Below are 14,996 nucleotides of genomic sequence, written 5' to 3'. Positions count from 1 at the left end.
TACCTCTAATAAAATTTTGAAATTCAGGTAAGCCTGCAGTACAAAAGATTACAGAAAATTATCCCTGTCAGGAGCAATGACTGACAGTATATTTGAAATCAGCACTATTCATTTTGACAGTTCACAAGAGACTGAGTTGTATAATCTGTTTGGTGTGTGAATGACTAATTAACTGAATTTATTACTACATAAAGACACCAGATATTAACTTACCAGATCCCTTCAACAATAACCTGATGCAGGGTTTGACTAAGTCTAATGGTTCAGTGTGTATGTGTGCGAGATGAAGATTTTTTTCAGGTTTCTTCAAAATCAGCTGAAGTAGCCCCTTGATAGGTCTTGATGGAAATAAGACCATTGGACCTCCAACACCTAAGCTGAATGCTTGAATCTGCCATGTTATCCAGTTTGACAATTAACAAAAAAATTAAATGTAGGTGGAGTAGCATGACATTAGGAAGGGGAAATGCAGAAATAGAGGGAGACTATGAAATATCCATGTGGGAAGTCCAGGTTCATGCCTTAAGCTCTCCAATACCAGGTGAGTGCCACAACAAATGGAACTGAACATGGTGGCTCGCAGCTCCTATTTCTTCTCCCTTGCTACTGTAACTTTTTAAAGCAGAAATTCTGCCCTGGATGGGCAGTCTTCTCAACAGCAATTTCATCTCAAATACTGTATTCATTTGGTGTCCATACAATGCTAATCTCCAATGAAAAAATATTTTGTTGAAAATACCACAAAAGCTTCTGCCAATAACAGTTCAACCACATAGACAATTTACAACTGGAAGACTTAATAGATACATAATAATTGTGAAAACGCCTTTTCTACTCTGGAGTATCTACTTATCTATTTATCTAGATAAATTCTTCCTGCACACCATAAAAAGTTTTACATAATTTTAAGCTTAAAGAAATAATAATCTAGCGTGTCCTAAATATAGTTATAACATGCACTGTTGAAAGACCACCTCTCAACACCTGTGTACTTGCCCACTTCTATACATCAAGCCAATTCCAATTCCAGGGGGCATATCAATAACATAGAATTTCCTTATTTTAGAATTATTTCAGAAAACTTACAACCTCCTCATAATACTCAGGTCTTTATTCTAAATTATCAATAGCTTGAATTACCCACGGTTATTTTGAAATCAGAAGAATTTGTGTCTGAAAGATATAAATAAGGCCTAAGGAGTTCTGTAAGATAAGTAACAGTATTCTTGTAGAAGCATGGATCTAAGCAAGGCCATGACTTCCAGAATTCCATCATCACTAGAGAGTCTCAAGTACAAAAAACATCATTGTTTTTGCAGGTAAAGCTCTTAGTGTGGAAGCAGCCAGGCTAACCATAATTGCACTACGTTAGGCAGTAAGGAGAAGTTGTTTAAGGAAGTGTGTGCAGCATTCCTCTAAGAGCTCTCCTGACATGGCTGCAATTGCTGTGGTCCTATTAGAGAAGGCAAGATTGGAGAAGAACAGAGGTACTTATATCCATGACATACTGTCATTTTAATTCACAGCAGGTCCTAAACTATAAAGCTCCCTTTCTTAAAATAGTACAAGTATGCATATTTTTGTGAGGAGTATATAAATTTAAGAAGAATTTAAACTCAAATCATAACTTTAGTAAAAATTACATGAAGAGATAAATCAGGAAGTGATGCTGAAAAATTTATCTCATTTTATATTAATAATAGATGTAATTGAAGAAATCTGTAAAACTGAAGCATTCAGACATTTGTTATACCAAAGCTATGCATTACTTTTTCAATTCTGTTCTCAATGGATGTCTAAAACCTAATTGCTCCAAATAGTAAGGTAGATTACTATTGAAAGGACATAGGAAAATCAAAAAGCTGTGAAGATCAGCCATGTCATAAGAAGTCAACTCATATTTTAAATATCTAACCAAACTTAGTTTGAAGCTCTGTTAAATAGCTGTTATTCGAACAGAACTTTCAGCACAGTATAACGCTGTACCCTATAATCGTGCAATATTTCTGCCATGTTGGAGCTAACAACTTTCATCATTTTGTCAGTTCTGTCTACAAAACAGAAAATTACCGTCACAAGTTCCTGAGATTTATGCTTTTAATTACCTCCTATCTGCTTCACTACCCTCCATATCCAAAGAATCGATATAAATAGTCTTACTTATAGGGAAAATGTAAAACATTTGACAGAAGATGATGACAGTTCTCTAGATTTTTGTTTGATGCTATTGATTATTTTGTGTGTTATCTTTTTGACAGCATAAGTGATTCATTCAAATTTGCAAAGTTAGCATTTGGTAATACTTGCCTAAACTTCAAAAATTTGCCTCCTGGCTTTTTAAAAAGGTGATCACTATCATCACATCATTTTTATTAGCTACAAAAGCATTCAACAATAAGAGGACCTTCAGCATCTCTTAACGCCCAGCTGTTCCATCTGATTTTTCTGATCTGTCTACAAGGTTTTTTCTTTATTTCCAAGTCTTTGCAGATGACACCAAAAAGCAGCACCGACTTACAGTCATTACTGACAGAGCAACACACTGAGGAAACCTAAGTTTATTTCTGTCAAATGATATCCTATCAACAAGACAGCACCTACCCAGGCTGTATCACAGCCACAGACCTTTCTACAAGAAATAGAAAGCGCACAGAGGGAAGCAGATACTTCTTCTAAATGTGATCAACAGATGACAAGCTCTTTTCAAAAAAAAACTCCACAGAACAAAAAAACCCCAAACAAACAAATGAACAAAAAAGCATGTGGACTGCTGGCATAATATATTTGTGAATCTGGAGTACAGAGAGGTCTGGCTGCTGAGGAAAGGGACTGGATTAGCACTGACATTATTGTGTACTGCCCAAACTCCAAGAACTCTGTGGACTATCAATACAAATAAAGAGAGAGAAGAGCACAGAGAATTTACTTAAACATAATGTGATAATTCATAGATATGGAGAGGAAAAAAAGCAATTCTGCAGAAGACAAAAAGGTATCCTTGTAACTGAAACTCACTTTTCTTTTGTGGCTGCAAGCTACAGTGTCAGACACCATAACAGAATAGCCAACTCAGGGACAGTCTGCCCAAAGCCTCACAGCTGCTGGAGGGACCTACTGCCACAAAGCAGCTGCAGGAGGTGCTGCAGACTCATCTGGTGGCCAGAAGGAATGAGGAAGAACGAGCCAAGAGTAGGCAGAGAGGAATCTATGTGGGACAGAAAATAGCCATTTTTCCCCTTGCCCTGTTGCTATTGGACCCTCTTACAGGTATCACAAGGATTCAGTAAACTCACTCAAGCTGCTTTTTATTTCTGTTAGAATGTCTGTAATATAAATAATTAGCATAAACAAGCCAGACCTATGTAATTAATACAAAAACTTATTTAGCAAAGCTTATCTGTAGTCCACAAAGATATACCATGGATTTGGAAGGAATCCTTGAATTCTTAAAAGGAAAAAAAAAATATATTTTTTCAAAGACTAAGCTTGATCTTTCTCAGCATGTCTTGCTTCCTCTTGGTGGAATACAGTTACATCCCTTGCTCTGGTGGCCTTTAAGCAAGTGTAAAATCTGACTCACTTTCACAATCTGTTCCATGAAGAGGATTCTTCCTCTTCTGCTGCATGGTATCTGGTGGTAGTAAACACAACTGAGATATTTCTTATTTTTTATGAGCTGGATTATAACACAAGACCATAGCTTGAACTTTACTGACACACTAGTCATTTGCCTTACTGGAATACACACTGTTTCATAATCATGTAGAAATTAAAAGATAAAATGGTGTTAACAGATATTTTGATGCAAAGATGGAAACATCTGTGTTTATTCTAAAATACTTAAGGAAATCCAACTGTAGCTATTAATAGATCGTGTTGCCTTTTTTTTAAATTTTTAAACAGTTTTTCAAAAAAGTATGTTCCTCTGCATAACAGAATAAAGTTTATGTAGGCTGGAATAAGTATCTCTTTGACTACTCTGACTAATCAATCCCAACAACTACCAATCTTTATAATACTATCCTTCCTAAATTGAGATTTCCAACTTAATTCAACAGCAGTTCAGTTGACTCCTGTTATCTACCATCATGAAAAAATAGTTTAGGAAGAACATCTTTTCTCTATTCTCTCCTAACTTGCCATTTCACTTCATTTGAATTGTTGAGGGATCTACTAACTTTCCAGTTTTCTGGTATTATAATCTTGAGGTCAATTAACTTTGTCCTATTTCTTTTTAATGTTTTTCTCCTCACTAAATCCTGCTCCCCTCGGTTCAAAAAAAAAAAAAAAAAAAGAGGAGAAAAAAAGGAAAAACAAAATAGAAGGCAAAACTAACAAGTGGGGATTCAGTTCTAGAAACAAGCATCTGGTATAATTTGGGATGTCCTCAGGGTCCTGCCTGACCTCTAACTGCAGGTCCTCTGTCAGGTCTACCAGCCTGGTATGGATGTCCCAGATATTTCACATACTCAATGATAAGACACTTAGGTTTAGGCACCTAATCCCACTCTAAGTACCAGCTTAACCAGATCATGCAAAAAATACTGTTGAAGCAACCTCACTTATCACTGTTGTCAGGTCGATACTACTACTACAAATAAAATTCCCACTGAAGGACCTCAAAGTTCAGGCTATTAATGATGTGCGGAAACATATCCCCGTATCATTAAAACAACTTTATTTTGGTGTTACTTCACAGAGATGACATTTTATTTTTCTGTTTCTCAAGACTTTGGATCATCTCCTCCATACTACAGTTTCTCTTGGAGTTGACAGAGCTTGGAAAAGGGTGCTCACAGTGTTTGTGCCAGAATTTATTAGCAGAAAAACACAACTTCCAAATTGACCAAACTGCAGCTAATGAATTCTAGAAAAGGACAGATAGAGTATGATGGCGAATGTCCATGCGTATGAGTCAAAACTCATAATTTCTTTTTTGGAAGAGAATAAACAGATCAGGTTAAAACTAGACCAAATTTAGAGTTTGTACGCAGATGTTTTCTTCATGTTGTACTTCAAAAAAATTGTTTTAAAAGTACAGAAGACTGGGAGATCCTGAAAAATTCAGTTACAAAATACTCTGTTCAACTTTTAATATGGTAAAAGAAAAAAAGCATCATCCTATCCATTTTAATTTTTCAAAATACAGAAGGCATCACTTCAACATTAGATATGTTTACTCCTACATTGGAGACAACCTATTTTAAAATTTCCTTCCATTCCTGTTATTAAAATTTCTCTTCCCGCAGACAGCTGCAGATTCCTGCCTCTGAATCTGATGCCAGAACACTCTTACCAAAGCTAAACCTGCAGACACACTAGCAGAAAATTGAAACCTTTGCAATTTACTGTATTAATTTAGCGGGAGGTTTGACAACTATAAATTGACTAGTCTGATTTTTTTGGTGTATTGATCCAGACCAGTGGGTGTCCTTAGTTTGAGGAAAAGATTGCAGGTGAGGAAACCAATTTTCTTTTTCTCACAGACGAATATCCACCGGTCCGTATGCTACTCATGCAACACAAAAAGCACTACTAGAATCAGGTCAGAATCTTCAAACACCATGCAACTGAAATTCATTTAAGAGAACAAAAGTAAGGAAGCTATTTAATAACTTACTTCTGCAATTTTTATTTTATTTGCTTGCATAGTTTAGGTCAAAGGAAGTTCAAAGGATCAAAACGCCCATCAAGCACAAGCAGCATGTCAGCCTTGTAGAGTTAGAAGAAACTTCAAGTGTGAAGTGGCTGTACTAGAGATTTCATTCTGCAGTGTGCTATGCTCAGGGTTTTAATGCAGGTTATCACAGTTTGACGCCACTGAAAAGGCTCTCAATACATTCTTAGGATGTTACATGGTGGAACTGATTCACTGAAAGATTCAACAGTTGCAAGGTTCACAAATATCTGATTCCCTTTTCCCCAATTTGCAAACACCAGATGGAATGTAAAGACCATTCCACCTCCTAAGTATTATTTCACATTAGAAAGGGACCAAAAAGAAATATGCAAGAAAAGAGTCCAGATTTTTATTTCTGTGAAGGAGCTTTTAATAAGCTAAGAACAAACTATAAGAGTCTGCATGGCTTAGGTGAAAGGCCATTAGCATTATCTCAGTGAAATAATAACATGGACTGGGGGGGGGGGGGGGGAAGGTGGTAAGAATAATATCTGAATAAAATTAGATCCCATTCTCTCAGAAAAAAAAGGCAACGCAAACTCAGATAAATAACTCTTAAGGTCAAAAGATTGAACCTGTAGGAAAGATTTAAAAACCTTATGTGAGCTTTGCAGGAGAAGCTGAATAATCCGATGAAAGGCTAGACAGCTTTTCAAACAGAAGTGCTATACTATGAAAAGTCATTCTCCAAATATTCTTGTATGTCGTGCTTCTGAAATATTTGTGAAACTTAAATTTACATGTAAGTATTTTCTGGTATTAATAACAGTCTTAGAATCTCAGTGCATACTAAAATCAAATTTGCAGGTTGTTTGTGAATGACCTGGTAAACCAAACTGCTGTAAAAAGTAAGGAACTGCATTTTATCACTAGCAGTGGCACTCTCATGATGCTTCATCTTTTCTTACAACCATTCATTAAAAAAGGATGGTGATATTTTCCAGTAACTAGAACTGAGCATGTTGATCACATTTAGAAAGAAAGGAGCAGCACAACACTGTATGAATACAGCTGCCCCAGAAGAAGAAACAAGGCTATTATCTGCCATGCTTTTGTGATGCCACTACTGAAAGCAGAATACGATACGCACTTTCTGTTCTACTTTGTGAGTAAGTCTAGATTGGAAAAATTGCTTGGTTGGCAGATGTACAGAATGATACAGTATTTCAGCTCTTTTTTTTTGTTTGTTTTGAGCCACTAAATTGTGATTCAATCTGTCTGCCTGAAGTGCTGCTTTTCCACCTGAATGCCAGTGCAGACCAAGTGAGTCCTCTCAGGGACAGGACCCATCATCAGAGGGATGGTTCCTTGTTTTAAAAGAAGGTATAAGGACCAAATATCAAAGCAGAAAGATTTTTTTGACCGTAAGTCTTAATCTTAAAGAGGAACAAGTGAATTAAATTTTAAATAACAACTTTTGAAATTGGTTAACTAAGTAGATATTGCCACTTCAAAGAAAGTTTAATAGGCTTGTCAAAAGACGAAACATCTAGAAATCAGTCTGAAGGTAAGATAGCACTGCTTCAAAATCCTTACCAGCTGAGACACGAAAGCCGACTGGGGAAACCACTTTACAAGACACTTTTCAAAATGAGAGAAAAATCAGAGTAATAGGTATGGGTGCTTCACTGTGAATCTCCAGGAGCACCAAGTACTCAAAGGCTTTGAGGAAGTGTCTGCAAATTATTTCTTAGACTGAAATTATAACAGCAAAATATATATAATATTAACACATCACCTAAGGATTTTTTTCTTACATTTGAGATCAACAAAAACCTGAGAATTTTGAAGGTTTTCTTATTAGCTTAATGACATTACTAAGTAGTCTCCAAAAACAAATGCATATTTTTAAAATGTCCAACATCATCATTTTCTTAGACATAGTTTTCTTGAATTTCTTTAATTTTCAAGCTGCTCAGGAAAAACATTAATTGGATTCATATTTTAAACATATCAGTGAATGTACTCTTTTGTAATGCATTTGTTTTAATTACGCCTCAAAAACCAGTTTCCTTGAACTTCATCATACTCAAAAAGACTGCCAGAAGTAGATGTTTGTATTTATTATAAATGAAAGTTACTGTAAAGTGACTTTATTAAGAAATTGGAAGACATATTATCAGCAAGGATGTAGGAACAACAGGTAAAAGGTTTTTTTCTGGAAGAAGGGCAGGTATGACATGGAGAACTCACAAGCAAGCTTTTCTGTCTGCTCCTCCTTTTTTTTAAAAAAAAACAAAATGTTTGTTTTTGCAGTACCTCTTGAAGGTTACCGGACTGTCAATGGGATATCATCAGTGGACGTGGCATTGGATGTCGTGCCAGATCCATTCAAGAAAATCAAAGAGCAATGTACCGTTATGGACTTCCATAAATGGACAAAATATCAGCCCAGAAAGCTAAGCGGAATGTAAGCAGAAGTGGAATGATTTTTTTTTGGGAAAAAGATGTTTAGATTAATTATACTTAGTGTACAAAAAAAAAAAAGAATGAAAATAGCCAATACTCACATCAGAGTTAAAGCGAAGCTGGCAGACATTACAGGAAATTACTTGTTTCTTCTTCGGGGGAATGGACACTCCAAACGTATGGTTTATGACAGCTTTTTGCACGGGATCCATCTGGAGAACAAACAATAATCGATTTACAACTTTTCAACGCAATATATAGCACAGAAAAAAAACCCAACACTTTCTGTTGGAAGTTTTTTCTTTTCTTTTTTGAGATAAACAGGAAGAAATGCTCTCATAATAATTAGATTTAACACAGGTTAGGGAATTGGTAGCATGCCAGAGCTTATGAAGAAAAGGCAACTCCATTGTTGCTGTCATCCCCAGGCTACTAAATATTCCTTCCCCAACTCTGCACATCCTCCGTGCTGCAGGGCCTCACTATTGCATCTGAACTGCAAAGAACCCTTGAAACCCTTCCCCTATCACCTGCTGATCCAACAGACGCATTATGAGAAACCTCTTTTGCCCCTTGACAAATCACCGCCATTTATCTCTACTTGTTTTTCTGTTTAGCAGTAAGTATTAGCATTTATTTGGAAAATATTCTCTCCTGGAGACCTCTTTGTGAGAGGAGGTCCTTTACTCCATTAGAAACGCTACTTGCTGGGAAAAAAGGTCACAATCCCCAAACATTTCCATACAGAACTGATGAGTGACGGAGCCTATGAGAAGGCAGAAGTTCGGAGGAGCACGCAAGGAGAGTTCGCCCCAGGAAAGGGTACTGAAGTTACCACGCTTCAGGAAACATTTTAACACTGTGAAAAACATGAGCTAGGTGAAGCACTGAATACATTAATCCTAAATTTGACTGAATGCTTTCAGGAACTGGTTACATCTTTGCTAAATACCAGGACTCCTGTTGGTCATCAGTACAGCATATTCTCCAGATCGCAGAGAGCACTGTTAACAGCACTGCAGGAGCTGGGGAATGGCACTGGATGTTAAAGAAACAGAGTTTACAACTGCTAATGCGTCGAGGCCTCAATTAAGCACAATATATCATTTTGCCTGATGTGGCATGGATACAGATTAAAACTAATTTCCTGACTCAAAAAGATTCAAATATATTTTTCTAATTCAAATAAGACAGAGTATCTGATCTGATCTCACAGCTGATCCTGCTCTGAGCAGGAGGTTGGACCAGGTGACCTCTGAGGTCCCTTTCAACTTGAATTATCCTATAAGCATCTGTGCACATGTGGCCCTCCATCCTTATTTAAGATGAGAAATGGATTCTGAAGAGCTGAGGGAAAAAAATGGCAGACTGCAAGAAAAGCTAAGTGCTCATCTCCCAACCTTGTTTTCAAACCTGCTCAGAAACAATATTTCAATTTGTTATAAAATTATATTTTTTCTGAAGCTTGCTTGGCAGTCACAGTAATGGGTTTTTTTCCTTTACAGTACTATTTGAAGAAATCAAACCTGGCTGTTTAATTTTGGGTGGTACACATCACATATTTGATACTAAGTTGACTTACAAAAGGAAGAGAGAGAAGTTGAAGTTTTACTGATTCATTTGTTAGAGAATTATAACAGTAAATGAGCTGCTTCCAGACTTTCTAAACCTGAGGATAAAGACTGTAATTTTCCCTTAGTACATATTTAAGCTTCCAGAGAAGCCTGCATTAATGAGGATTTTCTTCGCATATATACACACGCAGAAATACATAAATTAAAGAAAAACATATTGCATTGTATCTGCCTAAGGATACATTCTCCAAAAATCTATTACCTAACATTAAACACTTACTTCACATTTTTTTTTGGGGGACTACAGCTACATAGGTTTCTTGCTACATTCCTTTTAAATCAAATGCATGGTTTTGTAAATGTCATTGCTAAAAAATTTTCTGGAGAGATGACATAATTTTTATCAGCTTTTGCCATTAAATACTGTATGTCATTGCCATAGGGGTACCATATTAGGACAATTAAAAAAGTAAAAACACCTTGTCTAGAATGAACTACTGAATTATTAAATGGCACAGTGTTGTTACAATTAATGTGATAAAGTATTTAAAAACCCTAAAATAAATATCCTTATTTCCTGTTTTGTCTGTTTCTAGAATATAGTGACAGTCGAAAGTTTAAAAGCTTAAAACACAACAACAAAAAAATACTGTTTCCAACTTGTACCATTTATTGCATCATCCCGCATATCACAATTACACACGCAGATGAAAAGTTTTTTGAGCATCCATTTTATAACATACATGTCAGTCAATATATATTATTATACTTACATATTAAAAGATTACTCTATCATTAGGGACTAGTTATTTTCTTTTTCTTAAATGGAAGATATGTTTTGGTTTTCAACTTAACTACTAATTGTTAGATCAGGCAACCTAGAACAAAAGAGTAAAGCTGAAAAGTACCTCAACCATTTGAAGTGTCTGAGACCGGTGAAAAGAAATGGCAAAAACACCCGCTAGCGTCTGCAGTCCCGTTTAAAAAAATGAAAAGGGAAAACGAAGCAGCGATCAATGATTCCTCTGTGCATTCCAGATAACAATCCACAGTGCTAGCATTAGGCAACGCAGTTCAAAACCATACAATGCAGACTATGCACAAAGTCCCAGTTTCAGACAGATGTAGCAGCACAAGGACAAAAATCTACACAAATAATACAGCTCATGCTGCCTCCAGAAAGTACCACTTGGGATCCCCAGGGGAATGATTAATGATCCTTCCCAAACCGGAGCCCCGCAGGTAGTCTGGTCACGATTAGAATTCGAGAAGTGCAACATTAACAATTAATAGGTTTTAAATGTATCAGAAACTAGGGTGGATTACAGTATGCTGGAAAAATAAAATAGTATCTCTTGGTTAGAAGATTAACGCTGCAGGGTGAACTGATCTCAGATCACTACACAAAATTATCCTCTTCATTGCAGGGAGGGAGGGAGTAGGAAAGAGGGAGAGAGTAATTTGTTAAGGTATACGTTAGGAAACGACACAGCACACTTTGCCCAGTGGGGAGCACCAGTATTTAAAAACTAGTTATATAAAATGAAATAATAACAGAAGCTAACAGCTACCACAAATGCAAATAAAATCTGCACTATGCTGTTTATGCTACAGGAAGAATTAATAAAACAATTCACAGTGCTCTGGTAGCCGTAACTAAATCTAACAACCTTTTAGTCTTGTTTGCCCATTTCAATTCCTTAATAAAAAGGTGAATTTAAAAACGTCTTTCCAACAAAGCTGAAGATACTATCTTTTTGCAACAAGTCCCCTTAAAACCACCCAAACTATCAAAGTTTAGGATTAACAGAAGAGCAAGGATTAACGGAATCCAGACAGGCTTCAGCAGTAATCTACTACTACCACTTCTATTTCCCAATTTCAGAACATGCAAACACGAGGAATATTCTACAATTATTGAGACTGGTGACAATGACTTTCAAAGTCCTTAAAAAATGGAAATGTAACAACAGACAATCCAAATTACAGAAGAACTGCTAAATTCCACTGAAGCTCCATCTATAGCCTATTTTATCCCCCAAAAAAATCATACATAGTTATCAAGAGAAGAACAGGAGCAGCACAAACATACACCATATTTCTCCCAACTATTTTTACAAGGCTCATATATTTTTCCACCAAAAATTTTCCAGAGCCAGGTGTTTTCTGTGTATTTGGTAAATCCCAGTGGCTTTCTCTTGCATAGTCACCCCTTACACTGGTGTAAAACAGCTCACAAACTTTGCATTGAGTTCCAATGCCTACAATCTGCCGTGTCCAGAAACAATGCTTTCTTTTTAAACATAGTTCCATGCAACTCAATTTTATAAGACCTATATCACATCCCGAGTTATCTCTGTGCTGCTCAGTCATTCTGTGCATGGAAACCATTCCATTCCTTTGACCATCCTTGTTATCCTCCTCAATTTTACCATGATTTAATAAATTTAATCAAATATTTTGAAGATATGAGCAGGAACCATATACAATACTCAGGGTGGATCAGTACCGAATTTTGAGCTGATGTTTTCATGAAATCGCTATGATAAACCTGAGATCTCACTCTGAAGTGTTAACAGCCAGTTCACAGCACATCACTTTCTATGTGAAGTTTTCCTTGTGTGTGCACCACTTTACATTTATCTAAATGGAATTTCACCAACCATATATAGTCTGTCTTCTCAGTCTCACTAAGTTCTTTCGTAATGTTTTGGTCTTTCTTTGTCCTCACTATTTTGGAGAACTTCACCATTAGCAAACTTCCTCAGCTCACTTACCTCGCAAGTATCTTTTTGGCATGCAAGGATCCTCTTATGTGAATTTAGGTTTTTTTTAAATCTTTGCCAAGTGTTTTTGTGAAAACCCTTTTGGTAATTCAAAATATGTCAATTAAAACATTCTTATTCACATGTTTGTTGACCTCTAAAAACAGGTTTATAAAGAAGGATTTATCTTTAAAAAAGGAATTATATGGACACTTTACAGACAGTTTACAGTATGAGGTGTCCTCTTATACTGTTCTTATTCAGGTTTCTTAATTCACTCGGCAAAAATATGCCACCCAAAAGTTACATTCTCCATGGAATGGATTTTAAAAACTTGCATCACATTCGCTACGTTTCAGTCCTCAGGTACAAAAGCGGTTTTATATGAGCTGCTACATGTTATCATCAGTAATTCAACGATTTCACCCTTGGATTCTCTTAGAATTCTTGCTACCAGGAACTCTCCCTTTCCTGCTGTATGTCATGGTACCAGAGATTCTTCTGGTGACTTCTGAGAACTGAACCAGACTACTAAGAGACATCAAAGAAGACATAGGAAGGAGAACAAAGTTGAGCAAGTGCATCAGGAGAACTCCTTCAGTGAAACTGAAGTTCTGGCTATTTTAGAAGATGGCTTTACACATTGCTGACAGTACAAACACCAATTTGTGAGCCTCAGAAATAAATTGCACTGATCCTGTCAAGAGGTAAGTTGCTGCAAACAGAAAAGTTAGGTATAATTTCTAAGCTTTTTGTTTAAATTAGGTGACACTATATTGCAAGAAAAGCTGCTTTTTGTGATGTTGGAAATCCAGAATATTTGCATTAGTTTTTGCTCAGGAGCAATCTCCAGTTTAAAAGTTTGGATAAACCCAGATGCTTATCTAAGTTGAAACCTTTGATGCTTGCCTAGCATTCTAGGCTAAATTGCTTGTTACGCATTTGAGCTAGTGCTAGTGCACTTATTTACATTTGCTATTTCTACCTAATCACCTAATTTCTAAGCTTTCATTCTCTTCCTGATCTGCTTAGCCATTGAAGCATGCTAAGCAAGCATCATACATGCTATTGCTACCACTCCAACAAAAATCTACACCCAAAATCTCTGTCTTCTCATAACAGGAACATAACCTTAAATCTGAGTAAGGTTTGAAACTCTGACTGGGAATTTATGCCCTCAGTTCAGTTACCTCACATCATGGTGTAACTCTTCGGTCGAATCTAGAGTTATCTGTTAGACAAGCATTTGTAAAGAGATTATTGGTAAGTGGGTTTAAGAGATTTAACTGAGTATCACTTAACCACTGGGCATTAAGAAGCTTCTGAAAAAGCACTGAGAGTGGCCCTGCGGCGTACTGTGTTGTTTTACTCTGATAAAGCAAAATTTTAAACTGTATGTTGAACAAACTGACAATATAATCCTATGTTTCCCTCTGGCAATCAAAGGGAGAAAAGAGTGGCAACTACCAATACAGGAAGAGCAGCTAAATTAAGTTCTGGGATTTTTTTAAACTGTTGGACAACACTCCTTATTTGTGTGCCATTATTATTATTATTAGTAGTAGTAGTAGTATCATTAAAGTAGGCAAACAGCAACAAATATCCCGTAGATCAGATCTTTTCAACATCCTGTAGATTACAAGACCTACATCAACTCCTTCTGTGTTTGAGCTCCAGTTGTCGGAAAAACCAAGCACACTGCCACTGTGGAGAATGACTATATGCTGAAGCTTATTGGAAATTCTGCCACATATATCCAGTTTCCTGTATTCAGCTCTGGAGTCCCCAACACAAGAAGGACATGGAGCTGCTGAAGAGAGTCCAGAGGAGGGTCACGAAGATGATCCAAGGGCTGGAGCACCCCTCCTATGAAGGCAGGCAGAGAGAGTTTGGGCTGTTCCGCCTGGAGAAGAGAAGGCTCCGGGGTCATCTTACTGCAGCCTTCCAGTACCTAAAGGGGGCCTACAGGAAAGCTGGAGAGGGACTTTTTACAAGGGCATGTAGTGATAGGACAAGGGGAAATGGATTTAAACTGAAAGAGGGCAGATTTAGATTGGATATAAGAAAGAAATTCTTCAATCTGAGGGTGGTGAGGCACTGGAACAGGTTGCCTAGATGAGTTGTGGATGCCCCATCTCTGGAAGTGTTCAAAGCCAGGTTGGATGAGGCTTTGAGCAACCTGGTGTAGTGGAGGGTTTCCCTGCCCATGGCAGCGGGGTTGGAACTAGATGATCTTTAAGGTTGCTTCTAACGCTAACCGTTCTATGATTATGATGACTAAAAGAATGACAGAACTGAATACACATGCTCAACAGAGCACATATTTTAAATGCCCAGCATAAAATCAGAAGGATTGGCCACCGCAAACTAGCAAGAATCTGTTCTCTCCATGTTCGTGCTGCTTCGTCCCAATAGGGAATGTATTTCCCATTTGGCTAATGCTAAATATAATTTACAGTTAAAAACAATGCTATACTGTTATACATTCTCTTGCTTATTTTTCATCACCAGGAAGACTTGAGTCAGCTCTACCAATGAAGCTATACCTGAAAGGAGTTTGTAGCAAGC

The 14,996-nt window shown here is 36.9% G+C and overlaps 1 protein-coding gene across 4 annotated transcripts in view; it reads right to left on the bottom strand.

Annotated features, from left to right (window-relative positions):
• The window catches only part of ZNF385B (zinc finger protein 385B), a 161,325-nt gene that overhangs the window by 32,576 nt on the left and 113,753 nt on the right, over positions 1 to 14,996 (bottom strand). For all 4 annotated transcript variants that reach the window (XM_086615481.1, XM_086615482.1, XM_086615480.1 and 1 more), the window contains one exon: positions 8,191 to 8,301. In XM_086615481.1, the coding sequence (XP_086471607.1) occupies positions 8,191 to 8,301 (111 nt within the window). The remainder of the gene's footprint in view (positions 1 to 8,190; positions 8,302 to 14,996) is intronic.

The sequence above is a fragment of the Tauraco erythrolophus genome, chromosome 8, assembly GCF_009769465.1.
Source record: "Tauraco erythrolophus isolate bTauEry1 chromosome 8, bTauEry1.pri, whole genome shotgun sequence".
NCBI lineage: Eukaryota > Metazoa > Chordata > Aves > Musophagiformes > Musophagidae > Tauraco > Tauraco erythrolophus.
This window is presented reverse-complemented; position numbering and strand designations above follow the sequence as displayed.